Source organism: Dermacentor silvarum, chromosome 1 (genome assembly GCF_013339745.2).
Source record: "Dermacentor silvarum isolate Dsil-2018 chromosome 1, BIME_Dsil_1.4, whole genome shotgun sequence".
Taxonomy (NCBI): Eukaryota; Metazoa; Arthropoda; class Arachnida; order Ixodida; family Ixodidae; genus Dermacentor; species Dermacentor silvarum.
The window spans coordinates 213,588,314-213,604,519 of NC_051154.1; the positions used below are offsets into that span (position 1 = coordinate 213,588,314).

The 16,206-nt window shown below is 47.6% G+C and overlaps 1 protein-coding gene across 1 annotated transcript; it reads left to right on the forward strand.

Annotated features, from left to right (window-relative positions):
- Positions 1-2,789: 2,789 nt before the first annotated feature.
- Positions 2,790-15,420, forward strand: LOC119436869 (solute carrier family 25 member 34-like). The gene is made up of 3 exons (XM_037703894.1): positions 2,790-3,085; positions 6,215-6,245; positions 15,043-15,420. Exons 1-3 carry the CDS (start codon positions 2,790-2,792, stop codon positions 15,418-15,420), a joined length of 705 nt encoding a protein of 234 aa, XP_037559822.1.
- Positions 15,421-16,206: the final 786 nt, after the last annotated feature.

Below are 16,206 nucleotides of genomic sequence, written 5' to 3' on the forward strand. Positions count from 1 at the left end.
CGATGTTTTCGTATGACTGGAACAACCAACAACCCCAGGGGCTAGATCCGATCGAAGACCCATTGTCTCTAGATTTCACGGACCGCAAAGCAGTGATAATGAAGGGAAAACGGAATCCAAACTCAACACGGCATGCGAGTTATGACAAATAAAACATTGCGTTTTCTCACTCATTACACAGGCGTTGTCTATCATTTACATGCGCGAGTGGGCAATGTCACGGGTGATTTACTATAAGAACGATCCCCATTGCTTCGCCCACTCGTCTGATTCACTTCGTGGAGATGCGTGGATTTTTTTGCATTCCGCCTAATTACATAATTATGTTAATTAATCAACTTCTCAAATATTATAATTCGATTAAGAAGTCCGCGAATACATGCAAAGTGCCTCGAGCGGCAAGTCGCGTGGCAATTTTGCGTGTATTCGCGAGCTTTTTTTACGCTCGGAAAACAGTTTTATTTAGCACGTATTGAGCAACAGAAGCTGTATCGGGAGTTTTAACAGAGAAGCTGTTTAAGCTATCCGTAAAACCGTGCTCGTCTATCGAAAAACATCGCTGAACGATGACGTCACCGCGCGTTGCCTAGCAACCACCTCGCGAGCGGCGTGTGCTTCGCCTCCTCTCCGTGCCGTGCACTGTATTTGACATGGGACGTTAAGGAGAGGGAGGAGAGCATGCGCGCGACGCGCGCTATGCTCGTGAGAGAGAAATAGAAAATGAGAGCGAGAGAGAGAGAGAGAGAGAGAGAGAAAGAAGTTGTAGCAGCTGTGTCGTCACCGTCCGCGTTCGCGCCGAACGCGCGCGGTGTCCGTGATTAGTCCGTGACTGCAGCCGACGCCTCTGGCGGCGGCTCGGCAGGTTTCGACCACCACGCCCCGACAAGTGTGGAGGCGCAGCTTGGCCGTGACATCACCGGGAGATAAAACTCGGAGCCGCCGCGGCGGCGGCATAACTCTCGTTGACTCTGTGGCGAGTACATGCAGCCTTGACATGGGTGACGACCAAAGAAGATCCGGACACCCGATGAGCCGCTCATCTTGAAGCGCGTCGCGCGGCCAAGCGAGAATCTGCGCGTCGGCGGCGAACCGATTCGGAATACCGTGCCTAGCAGCACTTCGCATTTCCTAACACAAACTAGCCAGCCTATAAACCTGGAAGAAGCTAGTGGGATCACCAGCTCCACTGTTACTCCAGCCTTGCACCACTATAGTGCAAGCTGCCCACGTTTTTTATGTTGCTCTACCATTTCTCATTGCAACACTGTTGAACTAATTATAATATTTGAGAAGTTCATTAATTCATTAAGACTAATTATGTAATTGGAAGAATGCAAAATATAATCTGAGTATCTCCAAGCGACGGCAAGCAACATTACCTTGGTTCTGTCCAGCTACGTCGCTGTTGCATATTTTTAAATCTTGGCACATGATAATTGGGACACTCTGCATATATAAATATACTGCCGGAAAAAAAGTGGTGGGCGATATACCTGAGGTATATGACCAAAGCAAAGCGGTGTCTGTTATTTTAAAACACAGCTCTTGAGCCCGTTCCTACGTTGAACGTCGGCCTCGGCCTCAGCTTCGCCGTAACCGGCAGCACGAACGAGCGGAGCGCAGCGGCGGATAAAAGAAGGCGATAGCGAATAGAGCGCGAGGAGTAAGCGGAGGAGGGGAGTATGACGTAAGGATGAGGAGGAAAGTGGAGTGCCACACTAGACGTACTGGATTCCACGGCGGCGACCTACTACGAGATGGCGCCGTAGTAGCGTGCACCGTCACTCGGTCGCCGATGAAGCCATTACTAAGGCTTGCGGCGAGCGCGTCCACCGATACCATATATGGAAACAAAACGCTGGCGTGGGCTTCGGACCCATTGTGCATGCGCTACTTCGCCTGCGCCACCGCCGCTAGAGGATACGCTCCGCGCGAGCCACGCGTTCGCGTGCTCACACTTTCTTTCTGAACAATGAGCGACACAACCGGTGGAATTCAAGACACCCAAAAGAGCTGCGCTCAAATTTCGCATTAGGAGTATCGTCATCGAGGGTGAAGTTTTTGAAGGGTACTCCTACTAAAAGATTAGTCAGTGTGTCAGTCTAGGCTCTGTTTACACGCCATTTTTCATGCGGTATGTCCGGAGGTTTCGGCATACTATGGTTTTCTCAAGAAGCCTTTGGGCCGCAAGCATTCTCCGTTAGGAAGACGTGGCACGTAAAACCCCATAATTCAAACTTTTTATGAAGACACTTTCTAACGTGCCTCTCGTACTTAGCCTATGGAGTTGTAGCAATGTGAGTCCATGTTCAGAATACTAGGAGAGCGTTGCCAAGTTTGGCACGACGCAACGTTAGCTGCTCCGTATACGTAGATTTCGCTCCCAGCGTGCGACTCACAGACGGCTGCAGCGAAAGTCCAACGCTTGCCGCGCGAGCCTGCCCGGGCTAGCAAAAGTGGCAGTACCTAATTTCTTTTACTACCGCCACCTCCCTGATGGGCAGATCACATCGCTATCGAACGCAAGCGAGGGTTTTCAATCCGTATAAGATAAGACAATGCCTCTGTCAGCGTAGCGGCACCGCTAATGCAACTAGTGATCGAACAAAAAATTATATTCTGGGGTTTTACGTGCAAAAACCACGATATTATCATGAGTCGCACCGTAGTGGCGGACTCCGGATGATTTTGGACCACCTGGGGTTCTTTAACATGCTCCAAATGCACGGTACACGGACGTTTTCGCATTTCGCTCCCATCGAACTGCTCAGGTGATCGAAGACTATGGCATGACGTTGGATGAGAACCTGGAGCCGAGCGTGCGGCTGAGCGCCATTTCGGGCGCACTGTGCGGCGCCCTGGGCGCGTTCCTGGGCAGCCCTCTCCAGCTGATCAAGTGCCAACTTCAGACGCGCGCATCGCCCCAGATCGCCGTCGGTTATCAGCACCACTACCCCTCGAGCTTGGAGGCATTCCGTACCATCTACCGGACGCACGGCCTGAGGAGGGGACTATGGCGCTCTGCGCAGGCCAACGTCCTCGGCTTTCCATCGGCTCCGCCATCCAGATGGGCGCCTACGTGCAGGTTTGCTGTATTTTCTTCCAAGCTTTCTTTTCCCCCTTATCCACTTCAACTATAGTATTCTGTGACACTTTGGGGTGAAGACGCTGGTAGAACACAACGACGGAGCTCTCTTAGCACGAGTCTGTGGGCTACATCGTTTGGGATGCACACTGTTCATTGAACAGAAACGGGGAACACTGAAAAGCACACGAGACACATGCGCCCGTGGTGTGTGTTTTTACGTTCTCGCGCCCCTGAATGACGGTCCTGCGCTGCAGACAATAGAGCGATGCTATCGCTCTTATAATTTTCATTGTATTCACAATTAATTAACTAATTAATTTATTTATTTATTTCAACATACTGCTGCCCCTCTTCATTGTAATGATGTAAACGGATAATCAATGCAAAATCAATTGTTAAAAATATATAAACGTTTTTACCAGATGATAAAGCTATATCCAGGTATAATTAAGGAGTACCAGGTAAAGCATTCCAGTGTTCTATGGGTAAAAAAAAAAAAAAAAAAAAAAAAAAAAGAAGCTCTATTTAAACGCCTCGGTGCGGGATTGAACAGGAGACGTATTCAACCCATGATGGTGTCTAGTGGATGTAGGTCTAGCGGGCGTGATGTAGTTGCTGAGTAGAGGAAATCGGGATGAGTTAAGAGAGCTCGTTTTTTTATTTAGCAGTATTTTGTTGCGTACTGCAGCTCTAGTGCCCTGAATTCATGACTGCATGCCGTTGCTTTGCGGAAGTTCAGTTGATTTAAAGAGACTTACTTTTATGAAATACAAAATTTTCGATTTACTTAAGTGCTGATTCTAGAGAGCCTATTGCTTTGAAAACCTCGAAGCAACGAAGTGAACTCAACGTCTCGCCCCATTTAACCAACTTTTAAGAGCAAATATGAGTCAAAATAAGTAATAGGAAACCTGTTGCGTTCGAAGGGAATCGAAATTTATTCCCCTGTTGCACAATAAACACTGTGCCAATACCGGTTAGGGCGGGCCGTTTTATGCGAATAGAATTATTGAAATTGTCAGCCTACTTTTCTTTCCAAATATATAACCGTTTTCGTGGACCCATCCCCAAAATAGCGCAGTCAGAAAATGTGCACCGATCATGTAGGTAGTGCAGTCTGAATATGTGGGCCTAATCTTGTTCACGACGCTCTTCAACAAATAATAATAAAAAACACCTTTCTTTTTCTTGTCGCCCCCACGTGATCTATATGCGACCATGGATTAGACCATGGGATCAACCGACTTTTCATCAAACCGTCTTTGGGATCAGCCCAGTTTACTATTGCACCATCTCCAGGACCACCCGATCTTACTCGGCAAGGAGCCGACAGAGAAGATGCGCCAAACCCGGCAGGAAAAATAGCGTAGCAAGTTTCGCTTTGATAAACAAATTATTCATTTGTCGAAGGCGTGTATTTGCTTCACTGAGTATGCACTGAGGCCGCTAAATATAATGCACTATTCCATTAGGAGGTCGGTGTAGACGCCTATGAGCCGACATGTTCGTGTTTTATGGAAAAAATTAAATAAGCATCGTATATACATCGCATATACATATATACAGAGACAGGAAGAGAGCGGTGTGGATCAGAGAACAAACGGGTATAGCCGATATTCTAGTTGACATTAAGCGGAAGAAATGAAGCTGGGCAAGCCATGTAATGCGTAGGATGGATAACCGATGGACCATTAGGGCTACAGAATGGATACCAAGAGAAGGGAAGCGCAGTCGAGGTCGGCAAAAAACCAGATGGGGTGATGAAGTTAGGAAATTTGCAGGCGCAAGTTGGAATACGCTAGCGCAAGACAGGGGTAATTGGAGATCGCAGGGAGAGGCCTTCGTCCTGCAGTGGACATAAATATAGGCTGCTGATGATGATGATACATCCACAAATATATCCGTCTAGAAACAGACGACCGACGCGCCAAACAGCGGCGAAGAGGCGAAGCAAGCGTTGCATTAAAAATTTTCGTGCCGCCGATTTTCGGGAAAACGCGTGCATGCTGCATTCGGAAGAGAAAATCGCTTAGGTATTGTGTAGAACTGCGAACTGTTTTCTTTCACATGTGCATTATCTTGAATAAAACAAAGACGAAAACGTCACAGTTTCCCCGACAGGCGAAGCATCAATTGCGATAGCAAATTATTAACCAGGTATACGAAGTCAGTCGTTTTATTAGCTGCATAAACTGCTGTAAACATTCATTTACTAACTAAATTAACGCTAACTACAAGTTAACGAGCACGTTGTCACGCTCGCACAGGCAAACACGAACACATCTCACTCAGTGACCGCGGACGCTCGCTGTCAGAACGCTGGCGTTCGAATTCCCCTTTGTGTGGCCTCTCGCTTCAACGCGAACTAGGCACGCGCAAACACAGCGCACACGAAGCCATCAGCTATCTCGGGCGCCTAGCCTTCGGAGCCACCGCACGTTACATCCAAGATAGGGCGCGTGCGGCCGCACTCAACCGCTGCAGCTGGAGTAGAAGAGGAGATGCGCACAAACCCCCTCCTAGCGCGCGCGCATCTATTCGCCCCACCCCCCCCCCCCTTCCTTGAGCGCGTGCGAGTGCGAGAAGACAGCGCCGCATCAAGCCACCATCCTTCTCGGCTACCCTCACAAGCTTTCGCTCTCACATACAGCATACGGCGTGCGGTCGCGTATACCGAACATCACGGCGACGACGGAAATTAAAGAAAATTTAATTAAATTATGGGGTTTTACGGGCCAAAACCACGACCTGATTATGAGGCACGCCGTAGTGGGACTCCGGAAATTTGGACCACCTGGGGTTCTTTAAAGTGCACCTAAATCTAAGTACACAGGTGTTTTTCGCATTTCGCCCCCATCGAAATGCGGCCGCCGTGGCGGGGCGTGGCGGGGATTCGATCCCGCGACCTCGTGCTCAGTGACGGAAATTCACCTGGAGTGTCCATATAATTGCTATCGCATTAAAATGAAGCTTGCCTACATACATCAGTGACGTACTATGATAGCGCCACAGACGGCTTTCTTGCGCCGGTGTTATCAGCCATCGCCCTTGCCACAGGATGTGTTTAAAAGCAGCTGCCACTGCCTTTGATGCTGGTACTGCGGCACTTGCAACCTGACGTTACAGGTCGCCAGATGGCAGCCAGGCCAAGGGCCAGGTAAAATCCCTATATAAGAAAAGTACCGCCATCTATCTTTCCTCCGCCGCCTCCTCTCCTAAAGCGCGTGCTTTTATTGCGATAGCAATTATATGGACACTTCCACCGGATTCTGCCGTTGGCGTCGCCGTCGTCGTCGCCGTCGCCGTGAGGTTCACGTATAGATAAAATCTTCGCCGCGCGCCGTATGCCCGAGCGGGAAGCGTGCGGGACGAACGCTGTCACGGAGAGCGAACGCATTCAATCTTCCACGCGCAAGCAAGGAAGCGGGAAGCGAGACGCCGGAGAGAGCGGTGGGAGGGGGGAGGGGCGCATTTCTACTCTGGCCAACAACCGCGCTCGTCGCTCGCTCGCACCGTCTTATTATCTCCACATCGGCTTCTGACCTTTATGCGCTGTGCATTCGCCGCTAAGTTTCCGTTGAAGCGATAGACCGCTGCGGCGTATATGCGCTTGCTGCCAGCGTTTTGACAGTCGTTGTCTGCAGTCATTCAGTGTGATCTATTCATGTTTGTTTGTGCGCGCCTCACACCACCGTTAGTAATAGTCTGGCCACATTTTCCAACGTACGCTACACATGCAATGCTGCCCGGATCGGCAGTGCCAGCGCTACAGGGTGTCCTTCGCACGCGCTGCCCACGGGCAGCGCTTCTCATCACACCACCGTTTCACCCGCGCCTTTCTCGTGTCATCGGAGTCTCTCTTCATGTCGGTCTACTTACGCCGGCAGCACACCTGCTTCTTAATGAGCTCATGTTACTACATTCATATTGCTACCAAAGCCGCTCACCTTACTTCGTATGACATTGCTGTGTTGCTAATCGCATTCATTGCTTCGCCTTAGGGCGAAACTGTGACATTTTTTTCTTTACCTTTTGCTTGCGAAAGCCAAGTCGACGGTGGCGCACCTAGAAAGTCCACGTTTGAAGCTTTCAGGCCGGGCGCGCGCTGCCGCCGCCGCCGGTGACTGCGGGTGCGCAGAGGACTTTCAACATGGCTCTGAGGCGGAAAAAAAAGAAAATATAAAGAAGTGAAAAGCGCGCGCTATCATCGTCCAATCGGAGATACGGGAGAGAGAGGAAGCGGCGTTTATCAAGGATGGCGGTACTTTCTTATATAGGGACTTTAGGGCCAGGCTGCTGCCCAGGTTGCTTTATCATGCAATAAAGGCATGCTATTCTGACGGTCTGACTTCCGGGACGCTGCGGGTGTCAACCTCGGCAAAGCGCCATACTATACGTACTATGTTGGCATGTCGGAATTTGTGCATTCAAGGATCTTCGTGGCGCCCCGTGCGGCTGCGTTAGTCCTTGTCCCCCGCTTTTTGCGTGCTTTTGCGGGTTTGTTTCAGGCTCGAAATAACCTTTATGTAGCACGTATAAGCAGCAGAAAGATGGATCGGGAAGATTTCTTTATGGCCTAGAATTTTGATTGACAATCTTGCTCTGATTATAATATTTGTGAAGTAACTAATGATTACTAATTAATTATGTAATTAGGCAAAATATAAAAATTTGTCTGACTTGCTCCAAGTGACTACAAACAACGTTAACTTGGTTCTGAGCTACGTGACACTTGCATATATTTTTTTAATTTTGGCACAAAGGCCGTGGGGCATCCGTGGCCGTTAATATCAAACAAAAAAGTGATTTGTACAAAAAGGTCATTTAAAGTTCTTAAGGTTGACAGAACGATAAGCATTTAGTGCAGACACTGAGCAGAACTGGTAGACATCGTGTGACATCTTTAGCGGGATGAGTGTAGGTCTAGGACGAATACAACTTTTCAGGCGTTCGATAACGGTACATGTTCCATACTGGCTTTCTCTAGAGCGTTCGCGCAAGCGCCCTGCATGATAAACAAAAAGCAACGTCATCTGAGCGCTATAGAGAGCGCCTACAATAACATAAATTCACCACGGGACTTATTAATAGCCGACCACCGCCACACAAAGTCCCCTCTTCATGTTGCTTTATCGAGTTGTCGCTGTGTGCGCTTTGCTGTGGAAAATTTCCACGAAACCCCAATCGTGTTGCAGAAGCAAGAGTAGTGAAATGGTACAGTACAACGTGCAACGCGCGTATCGGACAGAGCAACCAGTGCGCTACTGTGCCTGAACACAGCAAATGCCTTGAGCACAATTAGTGTCCTCCACCGCGATGCAGCGTCAGCGATGGTCTGTTTAGACAGTGCGCACTGACTCTGTGCGCAGTGAACAGCTGAGCAGACCGTGCGCATACAGATGAGTGAGCCAATGAGATCACTGTGACGAGCCACATAAGTGTTCCCGAGACCACACTAGATTGCACTAGAATAGGAGGGTGGGTTCTAGCAGCACGCCGCGCTCTGCGCCGAATTGACGAAACAGGGGTCGTCTATATCCTCGTAGAATTCCACCAAGCATGGGTTGAACCTGTGGTCCAACCGGCTCGAAACGGTTCCTCCAAAACATTCCGGTTTGGGTTCGGTTTCAAGATGACGGAAGAAATATCGGTTCGGTTTTGGTTCAGCTGAAAATAACTGTTCAGCTGCGGTTTCCGGTTCACTTCCGGCTCGATTCGGCCCCCTGGGCGTCAGCGCAGCGTGACGGGCGCCGGCACTACGTAGACAAAAAAAAATCACTATGGTCCCTTATGCTACAACTAAGACGACTTGAAGGCGAAAGCCCGAGCGCCGCTAACTCAATGCACGACGACCATTTTTCTGTTCGAGCATCTTCACTCCGAACCCATATTTTGCCAACTCAATTTGGCAAGTCATCCTTATTTCACCAAACTCGGTCCGTGATTCAGCGCTTATTTTTGCTGAGTCATATTGTTACGTGTAGCTGATGCCCAATGCTATATTCACAATTTATTACAGGGAAGCTACGGAGGCCAAAATGGCAACGCTATATCAAGCGGGAACACGTCGTCTTCCTTCTCCTCAGTGTAGCCACACTGTGGCGGCGGCTGTTCCGTATCATCACCCCCGGCAGTAGAAGCACCGTCCCGGTGCTTAAGCTACACATCCGCAAGGAAAGGTGTGCGGTATGGCTCTAGTCTCGTCACGTGAACGATGTCACTTGCAGCTGACGATTACGCTGAGAGGTCGGCGGGGATGATTTCACACGCGACATCGGTCATTTGTCGCACCACAATATTATGCAGTAATTTTCGCAAGTCATCCTTTATTCACCAAACTCGGACCGTCACTCAGCACTTTTTTGCTCAGTCATCATCACTCTGAAACCACAATTTGCAGCATTTTGCAAGTCATCATTTTTTTTTGCAAGTCACCCTTCCTATGATTCACTAAACGCGAACCGTCTCTCAGCACTTTTTTTTCTTCGCTGAATCGCTCTCACTTCGATCCTCAAATCTCAGCATATAATTTTTTGAAAGTCACTCCCCCACTCCATAACCCCTTCATTAACTCTTCATCATCTTGATTCCACCTATCACCACTTGATCAACCTTCATTCCCTCTTAATTCACTCTCTTTACTCTTCATTTTCTTAGCTCACTCTATCTCATCACTATCTTTTGATTGACTCCTATCACCCAACTAAACCAGTCGCACGGCAATTGTGCGTGTATTCGCGGGCTACTTTCACACTCGGAAAAACACTTTTATGTAGCACGTATTGAGCAACAGAAAGCTGTATCGGGAGTTTTTCATGTTGCTCTACGATCTACTCATTGACACTTTGATAATTAGGACAATACTTCTCGAGTTAGATAATTAATTACAATCACCTAATTAGATCTCAGTAACGAAAAAAATTACTGGCGGCTACTCCACTGTACTGGAAACAATACGCACTAGGTTCGCTTCGCGTAACGTCATTCTTCTTTTTTTAAATCGTGCTGCGTGATAGCTGGGACACCCTGTATAAACTTCGTATATACGGGGTGATCATTTTTAAGTTTTCGGGACTTCTTAAGTGTCTCCTGTTGCAGATAACATTATTCTAGTCCTTCAACTGGATTATTCGGAGAGGTAGATAATTGCACGATAAATCGAAACACATATTCAACTATTTAACAAAATCACTAATTAGCTTCTCAATTAATTACTTAACGGCACATATTGCAATTTACGAATTGTAGCTGCTGAGTTTTCCAGGCGTATTCACTTGGAATGAATTTCCAGAATGACACCAGTTTGGAGATATGCGCCATAAGCTCGCCGTAAAAATGTACTGTTGTTCCATCTCCTTTTTCTTTTTCTTTTTTAACAAAACGCTCTTTTATGCGTTGAAGCACAAACGTAACTGGAACGCCCATGTATTTCATCCCACACTTTTGAGAAATAATATCCCCGAACTGGTGTCATTCTGGAAATTAACTCCAAGTGAATTCTAACACAAGGCTGAGTGAGCACGCGTACAACATACGAATCAAGACCGAGGAGAGCGATGGCCATCCACTGCAAGACCTGCGTTTGCACGCTGAATTTTAAAATCTACCAATATGATAATTCCTTTAAAGTACCCTTATGCGCGTTTGTTGTTCGAAACACAAGGAATTCTTTTAAAAGGCAATATTGGTGTCAGTACACCGTGTAACTAGCCTAACCAGAAAAGAAATCGCATATCTTAGCAGTTCTATATTGCCTTAGTGAATAGACCATTCCAATTGGCGTATTGACAAGATCATTTTAAATGCGAAGCATTTCTTGCGAACATTTGCTACTTTGACAGTATCATATCTATCTATCTATCTATCTATCTATCTATCTATCTATCTATCTATCTATCTATCTATCTATCTATCTAGCTATCTATCTATCTATCTATCTATCTTCTATCTATCTATCTATCTATCTATCTATCTATCTACTCTATCTATCTATCTATCATCTATCTATCTATCTATCTATCTATCTAAGAGAGATTATTGGTATGCAAGCTGCCCACGCCCAAGCCATAGGAAGCTCAACGGTCACCATAATGACAACAGGTCCTCTTGAACTACGTGCCTCACCATGAAATATTCGCAAGTTTACCAGATAGACGGGTGTGAGCCCTAGCAGGAAAGCAGCAGATTATAGTTTTCGGTATCGTGCCGAGCGGGAATGCTAAAATCTGACATACAAGCTTACTTGCTTTTAAGGGCGTTTTATGACGATCGGATAAGTAACATGTTGAGTCCGAACTTGTTTCTTTTCCAGTCATTATAGTCATGACGACCAGAACAGAAACACTGTAGCAAGCTCCTACTTGCTAATGCACAAACTCTGTCATCTGCTCTTTGCAAATCAGCTTGACGGGCATTACCACCAAGTATCACATGCTCCCTCACAACGATAATTTGTTACATGTCAAATGCTAAGAATTTTAAAACGATCAAAAGCAATCAATGCAATTTTAATGCAAGTTTAAAGAAATGATTCTTCATGTTGCCTGAAATTGTAGTGGTCACTCTTCATTTCATTAGCTTATTTTATTGCGATAGCAATTATATGGACACTTCAACCGGATTTCTGCCGTCGGCGTCGCCGTCGCCGTGAGGTTCTCTATAGATAAAATCTTCGCCGCGCGCCGTATGCCCGAGCGGAAGCGTGCGGGGACGCGCGCTATCACGGAGAGCGAACACATTCAATCTCCCACGCGCAAGCAAGGAAGCGGGAAGCCAGCGCCGGAGGGAGCAGGGGGGGGGGGGGGGGGCGCACTTCTACTCTGCCAACAACCGCGCTCGTCGCTCGCTCGCACCGTCGCTTATCTCCACACGGCTCTGACCTTTATGCGCCGTGCATTCGCCGCTCAGTTTCTGTTGAAGCGATACACCGCACGTACCTTCGCCCGCTGCAGCGGCGTATGCGCTTGCTGCCAGCGTTTTGACAGTCGTTGTCTGCAGTCATTCAGTGTGATCTATTCATGTTTGTTTGTGCGCGCTCACACCACGCTTGTTCAATCAGTTAGTAATGGTCGGGCCACATTTTCCAACGCACGCTACACATGCAATGCTGCCCGGGTCGGCAGTGCAGCGCTACAGGTGTGTCCCTTCGCACGCGCGGCCCACGGGAAGCGCTTCTCATCAACACCACCGTTTCACACGCGCCTTCTCGTGGTCATCGAGTCTCTCTTCATGTCGGTCTACTTACGCCGCAGCACACCTGCTTACTTAATCAGCTCATGTTTACTACAATTCATATTGCTACCAAAGCCGCTCACCTTACTTCGTATGACTTTGCTGTGTTGCTATCGCATTCATTGCTTCGCCCTTAGGGCGAAACTGTGACATTTTTTTATTTAAAGTACCCTCAGGGCCACATGGCATTAAAGAGGGGAGTGGTTACAAAGAAGTAGAGTAAAACAAACAAGTGCAGTGAGGTATGGTATTGTAATAATTCTCCTGATTATACAATGTTAGCTAATGTCTTGCAAAAAAGTTTGTTATCAATGATGGCTACGATACTTGGTGGTTCCATTTCTGATATGTATGGGAGATTAAAGATTGAAAGAAAGACTTCGTGTTACATGAATCAATTCCTACCTTACTGCGATGATCGACGCGGTTTGAAATGTACTGAGGCCGCAGTATGAAGTCGTCATGAAGTGTGGAGTGATGGAAAATTTTATGAAAAACCAAAAGACGGGCGACTTTGCAGCGATTAGCTAGTGGAATAAGTGCTAGGTTAGTTTTCATTGAGGTTATACTCGCCGTACGGTAAAAATTAGAAAGAATGAAACGAGTAGAGTTATTTTGTACTAGTTCAAGCGAAGTAATAAGATCAATGCGACTGGGATACCATATTGCAGATGCATGATTCAAGTTTCGAGCGCATTATAGTCTTCTAAAGTTGTAGTTTTAAAGTAGACTGTGCTTTGGAAAAGTTGCACCGTAAGTACCCGAGCTATTTATGAGACATGACAAAACCTAAGGAAACGTTGTTAACATGGTAAGTGCTAGGATTAGGATTAAATCTGGACATGCGCATTAATTTACATTTGTTAACTACAAAAGGCTCATGTACAATTTGCATGAAATCAATAACTCGGCTAACCCTGCACTTTAAGAGATAGCTAGGAAAGGCAAGCTCACACAACCAGCCGATTTCGCACTTCAAAAACGTGAGAAATCTCTAAAAACAATTTTTCTTTCTCTTCAAACAGCAAATGACAAATCTGAGCACAGTGTGCTCCCAAAAAGATTTTCAAATATGCTCGCAGAATAAGCTCAGCTTAATATTCAGTGAATCAACAGTCGACGAGCAAGGGAAGCCTCAGCGTGGGAACTTGTCTTCATCTCGGCCCTCACAAATATGTTTGCTTGTTGAAACGTTGGCTCTAGGCTGAGGCCTCCCTTGCTCACCTCTGTTCGTCGAACGTAGACAACATACGTATAGTGTGAAACACGTCAAGCAGCACTGAACGCAATACAATTAAGTACGAGGGTAGCTCAGCATAAATATCGCGGTCTGAAGCTTCGTTCTCCCTGTTTTAGCGGCATGCCGAACACGATGAGAAAACTACGCTGGATTTCAGCCTTGGATATTTCATTAAATAGATGGTTATCTGTGTTTCTGTATGTTGTAAACTCAGTGACGGACAACATTAAGTCTACCTGACCTGTACGAAAATTGTGAGCATGTACTGCTTCATTGACCACAATAAACAATGCAAGCTTACTTGTTTGAAGTGTTTTATTACCAGTTGAGGCCTCTCGCTCACCTGGCAACATAATAAAGATATCTGCAGTCATGTTAGAGTACTGTACACACGAATACCGCGCCGAAAGCGGTAACAGAAATTGGAGGGCGCTTAAGCTTCGCCTCTAAGAGTGGAACGCGATAGCGTTATCGGGACCCGTTCGCATCACATTTTTCTTTGAGTCGGTTTCACTGCAACACAGAACCTGGGAAAGCCAGCTTACGAAGGCCAAGCTTACACCGATCCCCTTAAAGTCGGCTTCACTTTTAAACAGAAATGCATTGCCGGGAAGACGTTTTTCCAGGGGCAATATAAGTCGTTTTATATTAAAATGTGAAGGCCCTAGGTCCTTTTTTATTATTTTATTAATTGTTTGCTATTGCCCCGACGCGCGCGCGTGTCCAAAGCGCATTAGGCAGGCAAAGTCCCAATTTGACCTGCCGAGGATGCGAGCGCCATCTGGATAAGATTTTCGCAAGTAGCATACTCGAGCGCGCCGCTGTTGGTATGGTAGAAATGCTGGCAAAAGGGGTTTGTGTTTGAGTTTCCTCGTAACATAATTATGTTTTCTCGTACATTCAAATAACAGTCCGACGCCACTATGTCTGTAGGTTGTGGTTAAGCCGTACTTTACCATTTTTTCTGACGGATTTCACTGTGAGAAATTCAATTTTTGTTCACTAACACTTTGCACCACACGGAGGGCTTGCGCGGTTGGGGTGGTTCGGGAGGATTTTCTCCGCCACGGACGCTGACATCCACGTCGACGCCGGATTTTCTGCGACACGGGGCCCTTAACGCTATCGCGTTAAAACGCCCAAAACCAGCGGGCTAGCAGCACGACGATCCCCACCAGCCGCTCGGCCATATTGATCACTACGTAATGATGATGATATTAGTTTTGATTTTGCCAGCGACATCTCTCGGTCGCATACTTTAGTTCACGATGCCACCACTACTCTTATTTCCGTTGCACTGTGGAAGGTACAGTTTCCCCTTTTCTAGTTTTATAAAGAAGTTTCCCTTCTTTTATAGTTTTATATTTTTTTATAAAGTTTATATAGGCGCTTTGTGATATAGCGGTACGTTTCTTTAAAGCTACCAGCTGTCCGAGTTCAGGATGTAACGGTTGCACCCCGATGTGCGCGCGCTGTTGCGCAGGCTAAGCGGAAGCTGTCGCACTTCGATGCCAACGGGTTCCACCACTTCATCACCTCCATGGCTGCGGCGGTCTACTCGAGCATCGCGGCTGCACCGGCTGTCTCCATGCTGGACATGATCAAGACGCGCATGTACTTGCAGCCGGTGGACAGGCGCGGCCGCGGCATCTACTACGCTAGCGTGCTTGACTGCATTCGCAAGATATACATGATGGAAGGCGCCGCGGGCTACAGTCGCGGCATGCTCGTCGCTTTCTTCTACTCCATAGTCAACTCGTCCATCACGCTGCTTTCGTGGGATGAGCTTAAGCGGCTGCGCGTCGAGTCTCGCGAACATCACGAGCTCGTTGTCGAGATTATCTACCAGAGGGGCCAATGAATGGCGCCATATTTTGGCGGCGTGCCTGCTTGTTAGTATACGCCCGGCATGTATGCACAATTAATTGTTTGAAATAAATGACGATTCACAGCCTTATTCGGCCGGCTGGAGGGTTTACCAGCATTTCGCTCTCATATAGTTGTATCATACGTGAGCTGTTCCCGATATCGATGTGTAGCTACTGAGTGTGATTATATCGTTTTAGAGCGCAGCTCTCAGGTGCCCCTTCCTGCGGCGAGCGTCGGCGTCCGCGTAACCGAGCGAACGAGCACAGCGAAAGGTGAAAGCGAACGCTGAGCGCAGCGGGCGGTGAAAGACGCGAAGAGGAAAGCGGAGGAGGAGGGCGCAGTGGAACCATGATGCGGAAAGCGGAGGAGGAGCGTATGGCTAAAGGGTGAGAAGAAAAGCGTAGTGCGGAGGTGGCGCCAGAATAGCGCACGTCGTCTGGGAGGTCTGTCGGCGGCTTCTGCTGTGAATCGCGCCCACGCGTCACCCACGCGCTGGCTCTCGCGATCTCCAGATTAGCGAGGCAGTCGCGCCACACTTCCCTCCGTTTGCAACGTGCCACACGAGACAGATTGTCCGCGCCAGTCAATATATCGCGAAATGAAAACACGTAAAGAGCTGCGCTCAAATTTCGCATTAGGAGTATCGAATCGTCGGTGAATTTTTTTTTCTCTCTCTCGCTACTCATTACTTCTGTGTCCTGTGTCAAAGGTCGTGCTCGATGGCCGTTGAGATCGCTTACACCGACTTCGTTTCTTTTTCTTCGGAAAACATTGATAA

Bases quoted from the DNA above. Each gene is read 5' to 3' on its own strand.
- LOC119436869 (XM_037703894.1), top strand. From the start codon at position 2,790: ATGACGTTGGATGAGAACCTGGAGCCGAGCGTGCGGCTGAGCGCCATT. The intron at 3,086-6,214 runs GTTTGCTGTATT...CTGACGTTACAG, and splicing joins AGATGGGCGCCTACGTGCAG to GTCGCCAGATGGCAGCCAGG. The intron at 6,246-15,042 runs GTAAAATCCCTA...GCTGTTGCGCAG, and splicing joins GCAGCCAGGCCAAGGGCCAG to GCTAAGCGGAAGCTGTCGCA.